General features: G+C 41.8%; 1 protein-coding gene across 1 annotated transcript in view; it reads right to left on the minus strand.

Annotated features, from left to right (window-relative positions):
* Positions 1–12086, minus strand: part of NUP62CL (nucleoporin 62 C-terminal like) — a 17533-nt gene continuing 5447 nt past the window's right edge. The window contains exons 6-13 of the mRNA XM_077826189.1: positions 8955–9050; positions 7424–7535; positions 6937–7081; positions 6419–6468; positions 6125–6259; positions 5312–5423; positions 4231–4297; positions 1–226 (exon numbers count right to left, since the gene is read on the minus strand). Of these exons, the coding sequence (XP_077682315.1) occupies positions 135–226; positions 4231–4297; positions 5312–5423; positions 6125–6259; positions 6419–6468; positions 6937–7081; positions 7424–7535; positions 8955–9050 (809 nt within the window). The 3' untranslated portion in view covers positions 1–134. The remainder of the gene's footprint in view (positions 227–4230; positions 4298–5311; positions 5424–6124; positions 6260–6418; positions 6469–6936; positions 7082–7423; positions 7536–8954; positions 9051–12086) is intronic.

Below are 12086 nucleotides of genomic sequence, written 5' to 3' on the forward strand. Positions count from 1 at the left end.
GAGGTTTGGCATGAAAAAGCATTTTATTGAAACAAAAAAACAACGTGATATCACAATTTTTACTCTATTTTTCCTAAGTTTTTACATAATGGCTATCAGGTGAATATTACAGCAGTAGATATTTCTTGGATCACTCAATCAAATGTGATCCGAAAACTGCGTTCCTGTTCCTTTCGGCGGCTCTCACAAACCTTCGTCACCTCCTCCACTTTCCTCTGCAGCAGGGCTGTGGGAAGAGGGGGAAAAACATAATACACACATGAGGATCACATGAACATCATAAGAGACAGCCCTAGGCAGTACAGGTCTGGAGGAGAGAGGAGTGTCTCAGAAAGAGTAAAGATCAATGATTAAGATAGGTTTGGGAACAGAAGGGGAGAGAAAAACCCAACACAAGACACTGCTGAACTACAAAAGGCTCATTGGATGGCTTTGATTGGAGAAACTCCAGCAACACCCAGAAACAAGTGGACGAGCCCAAGAGGACATTTTAGACATCACATCAATCTTCCTTACTGATTAATTTATGTTATTTCATTTACATTTTCAACAAAAGTTTTACAAAGTTAGAAACTAAACACTTGCTGAACATGAGTAGTTGGAACAGGCTCCATATTTTGGAAATATGCAAATCACACACACACACACACACGCAAGCCGCTCTGCCCTCTTCATGACCTATAATTCATTGTCAATTATTGTCTGTAAAATTACTGTAATAGTTCTGTATGCTGTAGGCACTACACTGAAAAAGCCTACTCTTTCTGAAAGCCTGTAAGTGACTCCTCCGGAATCATTTCACCAATCTTTATCATAAAGCTGCACTATGGGTCTGTATTACAGAGACATTCTAGTCCATTTAAGTTTTTGTAATACATCTAACATGGGATATCAGAGAGTCTTCCAGGAGCACATTAAGTGACCTGACTAGCATTTGGGATGTTTTCTTTCTTCTTAAAGGGAAAATTATATATGGGTTTATTATATACACATTTTAATGAATGTAAGATACTCTATGTGTTTTTGTTAATGAAGGCAGGTTGAAATGCATTTTGCACTTGGAATAGAAAGCAGCATGTTTTGTGTTAGTACTTCGAGTCTGCAGGAGTTCATTCCACTCTTAAGTCAGACTCCAGGAAAGCCCTCTCCTGGACAAACAAGCTTTCCCTTTGCAGTTAACGTGTATTAGAAGTATTAAAACACATGCAATGGCCCATATTTTCAAGAACAAATAACTCAGCAAATTTAAATACCCTTTCAAAGCTCCATATTATGCAGGGCACTCTGTGTACAGTGAGTTTTAGCCCCACCATCAGCTACAAATATATGCATCTCAAAACTTAATAGTCCCATTACAAAGCAGAGCTCTCACCAGTGTCCAGTCAGCTATGGTAACCCTCAAACATTTAGTAAGAGAAACAGGAAGAAAGTAAAATTCCATGGAGTTATTTTGGCAAGAGGGGAGACTTAAGATTTTCTAGACTATACCCATGTTCCGCCAGCTAAGCTCTTGTCATTTTAAGGTGCTATGGTGGGCCGAGAAGGAGCAGACTCATTGGAAATGGGAAGCAGATTAGCCTAAGGTGTGTTTACAGATCTTACCAATGTGAGAGTTTGGAATCTAGTAGGTGCCTGTTCCATATTTTAAAAAACCCACACATTTACTAGGCTAATACAGCTCTCTGGATGCAAATGTTAAAGTTACATAAGTCTTAAGAAACCCCTCAGACAAAATAACAGATGTAACTATTATCTAGAAGAGCTCCTTTGCTTTTATGAAGTGGCTCTAAAGGTGTTTTAAGGGAATGGGATTTAGAAACTTGTGAACAATCTCTATGTTTTACATTTTTAAAATCAAGAAAAATATAATCTTAGAAGCTCCACTTCTCCCAGTCCTGCCAATGGGACAAGCCATTCTGGCTGTTGCAGAAGGGGACACATGATGGGGAAGTGTACATAAGAACAGGAACTCTTATATTTGCTAAACACCCCAAGGGAACAAAGGAAGCACATGAATCATTTAGGGAAAAAAGTACATTTTGTAACATCTTTAGCTAGTCCTATCATACTAAAGTTGACAGGTTCCTCTTTGAAACTTGCATATCCCCTAAAAATAGACATTGGACCATTCAATTCATCTAGTGATCTAATTAACTGGCTGAATAGCCATGAATTACAATTAGGACCCTACCAAATTCAGCCATGAAAAACACGTCACGGACTGTAAAATCTGGTCTTGTGTGCTTTTACCGTATACTATACAGATGTCACAGGGGAGACCAGAGTGTCTCAAATTGGGAGTCCTGACCCAAAAGGGAGTTGCAGGGGGATCACAAGGTTATTTTAGGGAGGAATCGTGGTATTGCCACCCTTATTTCTGCACTGCCTTCAGAGCTAGCCAGCTGGAGAGCGGCAGCTGTTGGCCAGGTGCCCAGCTCTGAAGGCAGCGCCCCGCCAACAGCAGTGTAGAAGTAAGGTTAGCACAATACCATACCATGCCATCCTTACTTCTGCCCTGCTGCTGATGGTGGCTCTGCCTTCAAAGCTGGGATCCCGGCCAGCAGTCACCACTCTCCAGCTGCCCAGCTCTGAAAGCAGCCACCGGCTGCAGCAGCACAGAAGTAAGCGTAGCAGTACCACAACCCCCACACCATTATAACCTTGCAAACCCTCCTCCCCCTCCCCACCCCCTTCCCCCTCCTTTTTGGGTCAGGACCCCTACAATTACAACACCATGAAATTTCAAATTTAAATAGCTGAAATAATGAAATTTACTATTTTAAAAATTCTATGATCATGAAATTGACCAAAACTGACCATGAATTTGGTAGGGTCCTATTTGTAATACAAGAAAAATTCTCACACTGAGGGAACAAATTGCAACCCCTTTAATAATCATCTTCAAAAGAAACAGGCAACTGCTTTACACAAGGCTAACGTTTCCAGATACTTTCTGCAACTGGACCCACAGATCTGCTGCTACAGGTGACATCCCAGAAGCTGTCAAGTCTCATCATGATGACAAGCACTGGGTACTGAGAAGTTAACACCTTTTAGGAATCTGGAAGCCAAATACAGCTCTGGTATAAGGAGACGCAAGTCTGTTTAAATCAAGGGAGTTGTGCCTACTTTCAACAGGGATGAATATAAACCATGGGTTTGGGAACATTCACAGCTTTGCAGGAGTTGAGAATGCAGCAGAGCTAGTGTACCTGAGTCCTGGAAAGAGCAGCACCACATCACTCAACAGTGTCCCCTTGTGGCTAATTAGGTTCAGTTAAGGAGAGATGCAAACTAGCTAGAATACTCAGGATCCTTTACTGGGAGACAGATGGTTCCTGGTCATGAAAACTATGTGTAATAACTTTAGAAAAAGCAATTAAACCCTGGAAGCATCCCAATATTTTAGTGGGAAAAAAAACTAGTCCCTGGAGAGCAATCTTCCTTTCTAATACCAAGCATAACATCTGCTCAGTATTATCTTCTCAAAAGTTACTTTGCAACTTCTGCAGTGTCCCTCAGAAAATGGAGTTACTGCACCTGCAGGGAAGGAACGTTTGACCTCAGCTAATAGTGTAAGGAGCAATCTTCCTGTGCTGAAAGTCAGGAGAGAGAGGGGCCACAGGATAGGTACTGAGGTAGGAAGGCCAATGGGGGTGACCAGAGCATTTTAAAAATTGGCATTTGTGACCCTCATAAGACATTTTCCATAAAGAAAAGACTGATAACATCATAGAAGTCCATGCTCAGGACTATCAATAGGGAAGCCATTTTCTATTGATAGTTTTAGAACACTGATTTTCCTAGCATATTTAGCAAATGTCCAGGAACTTCATCCAGGAACTACTGAATTTATAGGCCTTTAATGGAGCATGAAGAGACAGGGGAATCCAAATGACGATAGACTAGATACTTGGGGAAGACGCCTCACGTATCTTTCTTTAGTGATCTATGGTCAAGAAACGCACACACACACCAGAACTGGACTTAGTATTTTAACTTCATAACAAGTGATTGTTTTGCACAGTCCACTACCAGCACCAATCACTATCTAGCTGATCTCTCAAAATTCAGTCCCTCCACTAAGCACTGAACAGAGAGACCAGTAAGAGATTACACTTCCCCTTCTCCTTCAAGATATCCAATCTTCCTTCCTAAGTGCAGTTCAGACCTGACATTTTGGCCAGTCTGGTTTTTTTACTTAAAAAAAGGCTTCATTAAGGTTCTTACCAGAGTTCTGGTCAATCCACTGCAGTGAATCCATGTGTGCATTCAAAATTTTACAGATCTGCTGGAGCTGGAGAGAAATAGATGCAAGATTTTAGGTGTGAGTTATTGTGTTGTAACACGTGGAAATGAACAACAGTAAGAGAAATACCAGTTAGACACCAGTCTATCCTGGTCCTCGGGGCTTGCTGTAGCAGTCAGGGCTAACTAAATACTCCATACATTTAGCAAGTCTATCAGTCACTTCACCCAGGTGAAGCTGGTACAGAAGTAGCACATAGTACAGCTGTATGAGGGACCTCTGGTTTGGAAAATATCCTTGTGGCCTGGGCTTTCTTAAGCTAATAGAGGTCAGATACATCATACCCGTAAAAGGTTTACTCTCAGGGTGGTGTAGAAGAGGCTGGGAAGTTCTCCACTGACAAGCCTACCGGCAAAAACTATGATGGAGATTAAAATCAAGTTGATATGCAGGAGAAAGATGAGAATGCAGGTCTGAATTAGAAGATGAAAAGTACAACAGATGGAAATAATGTCAGATGTACATGGGACGGAGGAGAACTTTGATCCATCACAAGGAATATGCAAGCAGCATAATAGTAAGCAGGATTGCAGCCACACTATCTGTGTAAAACAAATAGTATTTGGTCCTAAACCCAAGCAAGAGATGGCCTGTTGTCCCTAGGGCAGCTGAGTGGTGCACACAGGACTATCCAAAGTCCACACCCAAAATCTGATAGGTCTGCAAAAGTCTACAACATGGTGGAAAATATCTTCCAGACTTCAAAAATATATTTATATAAAAAATAAATACAACAGGTGAGTGATTGTGTGGGGAGGTTTTGCAATCTCTCTGCTGGCAGCATTTATAATGTTCATGTGACCCTAGAGGAAGCATAAGGAAGCCACATTGGCTTGTGCTGGAACAGGAGATTGGCCAACAGAAAAAAAAACGGAGTAAAAGCTGTAAAATCTCTTCAAATCCTGAAAATACAAACGACGAAGAGTATTGAGAACTACACAAGTTAAAATAGCCTATAAGAGATTTTTACCATGTTCACAAGAGTACTGGGCTCATACTCACTGGGTCACTGGTATCGGCAGGGCCCCCAGATGTGTTTAGGTGCTCGATGATGTCTTTGAGATCCTGTGCCATACGCTTCAACTGGGCATCTATGTTTTCAGCCAATTTATAGCTGCAAAGAACATAAGAGAAGATGTGGTCAGAGTGTTTCAAATCAAACAGATATACCAGGTACACTGGGAGGAATGTTTTGCCACACGAACTAGGCAACACCAACATTCTTTCATAGGAGAGAGACCTGTGAGGACACTGGGAGCAGAGATGTCTTCAGTGCTCTTTGACATTTAAGATTCAAAAGGATATTCTCCTCACACCCTGCCAGAGGAATAAAACAAACCAACTGGTCCAGATCCTGCAAGACATCTCTTGGGCAAGTCAGACGCCCTCTCTGGTCGCCTTACTAGAATTCACCAGTCCTTGCCCTAAAATGCTTGCATGACTTGAATAATCACACACAGTGCTTCCCTGGCTCTAATCAGCACCCATGGGACTTCACTTTCAGTAGTATTAGAGAGATCATTAATAGACTGCCCTCAAATAGCTAGTTAAGTCCACATCCCTCAAAAGAACTCCGTTGATGCTACCTAATAAAATATATTGACAGCTCTACTTCCCCATTCCTCTATCCCCACTTCCAATATGGGAAATTTAAGCCACTGGGAAGACTATGTTCCACAAAAAGCTGTTACTAGTTTCCTCATCCTATAGCAACCCCGTAGAATGCCCTGTAGTCCAAGTTTAATTCTCCCTGTTTGCAAATGTTACTACATTAGTTCTGCCCCATCATGTGCTTAACCAGGGTCACTTCCGTACGTTCGCTCCCGCTCCTCATCTGCGTGCTGCAAGTAGATAGTCCCACTCTGTTCCTTTACAGACTCCTCCAGAGGAATCAGCAAATCTTCCAGCTCCTTCTGTTGTGACAGGATGAAATCAAGTTCCTGATCCAACCTGCAAAAAGGCAAATGAACAAGTGTGCTACTGAAAGCAACTTAGGGGAGAATTATATATGGTGTATAAACTCTTCATCATCAGAAGGCTGCAAGGAGATGGAAAGAACACTATCCCAGGAAAATAAAACAACTCACTAAAACACTCAGTCTCTCTTACCTCTTCTGATCCAGCTTCACTTTCTCCACTTCTCTGTGTAACGAAGTAATCTAAAACCAGACAGGAACACACAGCATTTAAGAGACTGTAGTAATAGAATTCAGAAATCATTTGTCAGGATGTAGGGGTAGATGGAAAGGGGTGGGATTGAGAAAAACACCATGAAAATTGTGTACTAGAAAGAGGAAATAGTGGTATAAATATTTATAAAGAACATTTTAGATTTAGCACTGGAGTTATGGCCACAAAAGCCAACTCCTAGAAACAGGCTGGTCTAAGATTTCTCATCTTATCTGGGCAACTCTTAATCATGCTGGGCCAGATTTGTAAAGCTGTATAAGCAGCAGATAGGTGCCTAGAGGGATTTCCTCCTCCCCCCAAAAACCCACCAATGGGAGTTTGGTGTCTAGGTGCTTTTGAAAATCCCACTGGGTGGCTATTTGCATCTTTCGGCACCCAAATACCTTTAAAAATCTGGCCCTATGTGAAAAGCAGGTTGGTAAGGCATGCCATCTCACCTTCTCTCCATTCTCAATCAGTGTCCGATCCCAGGCATTGACCTGGGTAGCCTGATGAAGAAAATGTTTCTCCTGGTCCTCCAGTTCTAGGCTCCACTTATTAATCAGACTCTCCAGCTGAGCATAAGTCATCACTGGGGGAGCACTGGGGTTCGGGAAGTTAAGAAAGCATTAAGCATTAGAACGAATATAAGCTCAAAAATGACAAGATATAAAGCTGACAGCACAGTTAGTCTAAACCACAATACCACTGAATTATAAATAGACCCCAACAGAACATCCCTGCCAGGATATAGTATATCTAGGATACTCACTATACTGCTGCATTCCAATCCCACCACAGACTCTTTGTCTGGAGTAGCCTATTCTGATTCCTCCACCCAAAATCCAATAAACTGACTACATCATGAATTTGAGTACTCACTCTCAGTACTCAGACACTGAACTAGGACACTTGGCAGTAACTCAATTGGCTGAAAGGACTCACCTGGCTGTGGTGGCGGCTATAGTAGCAGTAGAAGTCACAGCACCAATGGTACCAGTGGTGGTCAGTGGTTTAAGATTCAAGGCAAAGCCTGTGCTAGGGGCAGAAGAAGTGCCTGCAAGGGAAGATTTAGTGTCACACCACACATAAAAGGAGAGGAATGAATACAGAGGAGGAGAGGTCGGAGGAGAGGTCAGCTGTGATTTAGCAGATTGGACGCAAGACTGGGAATTAGGAGACATGAGTTCTATTCGCAAATGACCTTGACTGTGTGATCTAGATTAGCCACTTCACTTGAGTTTCTCCATTTGTAAGATGTAGATAACGCTTTGTAAGGTGTTAGGAGATCTTTAGAAAGCTCTATCCTGTATAAGCAGCAACTGGTGTCTTATTTCTCTTAGTTTTCAAATTATATAGATATAGAGAGAAGATTGATTATAAATAAATCAATATTGCTACAATGGACAGGGATGGACTGAAGATCCCCAAGTTCCCTTCCAACCCAAGTGGCTCTATTAAAATGAGGGACTGAAAGCATGTATTTAACCAGGTAATATTGAGAAAGATACAATGCAAACTTTGCACACATTTCTCTCAACCCAGTTCTGCAAGACCCCAACTACTATTATACTGGATCTACACATAGCTCTGCCAACGCATGCAATTTGTGAGCTGCATCACCACTCTTCTTTTGGAACTGGACTTCTTATAAGCAGAGCTGGTGAACAAAAAAAATGGTTTTTATGATGCTGATGAACATCTGTTAATAAAACTTGACAGTTACACTGCACCTTCTGTTCCAGGACATCAAAGCTCTTTATGAGACTTAAGGAAACAAGCCTCAATGCTTGTTGGGCAATACTACTATTTTACAAAAAGGAAAGCTAAGACATAGACAGGCAAGGATCACAGAGCAACTGACTGTCAGAGTCAGGAACAGGATGCTGGGTCCTGGATCTTGGTACTGTGTTAGTATTAAGTCTAGACAAGGACTTCTCAACCAGTCGGGTGCAACTCAGAAGTGCGAACAACCCACTGGTTGATGGAAGTGGGGAAAAGGCTTCAAAATTCTGCATTCTCTAGGATCCAGGGCACGGAAGAAGCTAGATGCTCCCTTTCTATTCTATCACCCCAACTAATCCTACTGCAGCTCCCTAATCCTTCCTATTTCTCCCTCCCCTCTATCCCTACACAATGTTCAGCTAGATCCACAGCCTCTTGAAGCAATGCTATGCCTGCTGTGTAGGAAGGCTGGTGGCTGGAGAGGGAGATGCTACCCCAGTAACAGCAGCCCCTCACCAACCCTGTAAACCAAACTGCCAAATTCCAACAGCCCCCAGCCAAGACCACCTGTGGTTTCTTGCTGTGAACACAAGTCCACAATGACCACAAAGAATTGTGGGACCAGATGTATCATAACACAAAACAGTGGATGGTTTTCAGATCCTGGGCAGAAAGAGAATGAGAACCATGGGACTATACAATAGTGTTATCAGCATGACCATTCTTATTCTTTTCAGAATCTAGTCCTTACTGGTGGTAGTGATGGTTGCAGCAGTTGTTGTTCCAGGGACCTTTAATCCAAATCCAAGAGTACCCAGACTGGTTGCTGCAGTTGAGGTGCCACCAACTGTAAACAGAAGAGAATGAAACAGCTTCCTCTGCATCCCACTGCACAAGGATCCCCTTTAGAAAGTTACTGTGCCCTGGTCCCTATTTTATCTGTACAAGCAATGAATCAATAACTATGTAGGCTGAGGGAACATCCAGGCATCTAGGTGAAGAATGGCAGATTGAAACCATGAATACATGCAGAAGGCCTCACAGCTGTTTTAAGAGTTCTTCTCAATTCAGCTGCAAAGCGACTAACTATTATATTTGGATAATTTGAAACATGCAACATTCAACAAGTACAAACTGCTAGAACAGGCAATAGGACCCAAACACCAGACTCAAGACAGGTTGAGAACACAATTCGAAAGGATAAGTTCTCAGAGGCTAAATGAGAGTAAGGATTGAGAGTAACTCATTATGGAAACAATCCACTGTATCAAATACAGCAACCTGGATATGGCGAAACTCAGAAGACTCTCTTGTCAAATTTACTAAGCCCCACAGAGAGACACTTTGGAAAAGGGCTGCCAAATCGTAAGCAGAATGAAGGCAGTAAGCCAAATTCATTTCTGGTAGAACTCCACTAACTTCAATGGAGTTACACCAGGGACAAGTTTGGTCCCCACGAGGTGCATGATTGACTCCATACTCACTGAGTTTTTACAACATGTAATGTAATTTGGTTGGAGTGATCTGGCTAGGCTATGTTCCTATGAACACAGCCTAAAGATCTCAAAATACTGCCTGGTTTCTTCTAATGCAAGTGAGCGGCTATTTCTTACTTCAGGTGGCCCAGTTTTGCATGCTCTCTCTGGTAAACTACATGGTTTCTCTCATAGACAGAAAATGAAGGTGATCCTGAAGTTACATAGCATATGTATTTACTGATGGACCCAACCTTCTGCTTTCATGTCCTAACACCTGAAACAGCTGAATAATATAAACAACAACAAAATTACTCTGGTCCACAGAGTAAAGAAAGTGTCATCTAGGAAAAAAAAAAAAAAAGGGAGGGGAAAAAACCTCCACAAACAGTGCAGCCAAAACCCAGGCCTTTATCTAAAAAAGGAGAGGACACCTGATTGTCGTTATCAAGCCAAAAGCCCTCCTCAAGCCTCTTTGCAAGGGTAGGGGCAAAGAAAGTGAGCATTCTGGAGAGCTTGAGTCACAGCTGATTAGACCAAGAACAACCTTATCCTGAAGCTTCTGTATCTTAGAACTACATGTAATACTGTTACAAAAAAACCAAACATCATTCTGGGATGTATTATCAGGAGCGTTGTAAGCAAGACACCAGCAGTAATTCCTCTACTCTACTCAACACTAGTAAGGCCTCAGCTGGAGTACTGTGTCCAGTTCTCGGCATCGCACTTCAGGAAAGGTGTGGATAAATTGGAGAAAGTGAAGAGGAGAGCAACAAAACTGACTAAAGGTCTTGAAAATATGAATTAGGGGGAAAGATTGAAAAAAAAAAATGGGTTTGTTTAGTCTTGAAAAGAGCAGAGGGGACAGGATAACAGTATTCAAGTGTATAAAAGACTGTTATAAAGAGGAGGGTGATAAATTTTGCTCCTTAATCACTGAGGACAGGCCAAGAAGTACTGGGCTTAAATTGCAGCAAGGGAGATTTGGGTTAGATATTATGGAAAACTTCCTAATTTTAAAGGTAGTTAAGCACTGAAACAAAATTACCTAGGGAAGCTGTGGAATCTCTGTTATTAGAGGTTTTTAAGAACAGGTTAGACAAACACCTGTTTGGGATGGTCTAATACTTAGTCCTGCCACAGTGCAGGGGACTAGACTAGATGACCTATTGAGGTCCCTTCCAGTCCTACATTTCTGTGACTCTATGTTTTAATCAAGTACTCAGAGAAAATCTGGTAAATTATTCATACAGCAAATATATAAGCTACTAAAAGTTACAGGTGAGCAATCAAAAAAGATATTCTCCAGTCGCCAAAAAGACTGTAGTGCAATAAATCCACATTTTCACTTCTCCAAAGGACTTTTAAAACCTCTCTCTGGCTAGGTACAAAGTGGCGTTTTTCTACACAAATAGCTATATTAACAGCAGAAATCAACCCTTGTGGTAAAATTCTTTAGTCACGTTTGTTTCCCCATTGTTGACTATGACTGTTAACACATTTATAGGCTTGCAAAGTGAGAGAGCAGTTGGACACAGGGTGAGATTAACTACCCTAAAGTGGGCAGAAGAGGGTTAGTATTTCCTGGTATGAAGTAACTGACAGTAGCTGGCACATCTCCTACCACAAAGGAATTACTGAGATATGCAGCATATTAAAACCACCGAATATTCACATACACCCTTCCCCAAACCAGCACCTCACTTTAAAATAGAATGTGAAGACCTGACCATCATAAACACTATCTCAAAGATAGCAACACAGGGAGGGAAAACTACATTACAAAATTAAGTTGACTTAAGTTACATTGCTGTACAGTCACTGTAGTAATTAAATTACATTTTACAGGTCCACACTCCCCTCCTGCTGTCAGCAGTGCACGTCCTCACCAGGCGCGCTTCCACCAATTTAAACTTACAGTGTGGGGCACTGGCAGCTCTGGGCTGTCAGCCACCAGGAATTGACAGCCAGAACAGTCAATTCAGTGTTTATACTGACACTGCAACAACCTAACTATATCAACCTAAGCGCTACAGTTCTCGGGGAGGTGGAGTTATTAAGTCAGCCTAGTGAGCGACTTAGATCAGCAGGAGCAACATTGTAACGTAGACACTCACAGAGTTAGGTCAATGTAAGTGGCCGCATGTCAACCTAACTCTGTAGCATAGATCAGGCCTGAGTTTAACATGCGTAATCATAGTCACTGGCATGTTCAGCTGTGATGACAATATCAGGACAGTAGACACAAAAAAAATCAGAGTTAGTTAAAATTGCCACTCTTCTCACATGCATTATGTTCTGGACAAAACTTTCTATGCAATGAACAGGATACATCACTGACAAGATTTTTGCCCTGAAGCAAACAAAGACAAGCTGACACTATCAAAGACCAAAATAACTGTAGTTGT

The sequence above is a fragment of the Eretmochelys imbricata genome, chromosome 9 (assembly GCF_965152235.1).
Source record: "Eretmochelys imbricata isolate rEreImb1 chromosome 9, rEreImb1.hap1, whole genome shotgun sequence".
In the NCBI taxonomy this organism is placed as follows: domain Eukaryota; kingdom Metazoa; phylum Chordata; order Testudines; family Cheloniidae; genus Eretmochelys; species Eretmochelys imbricata.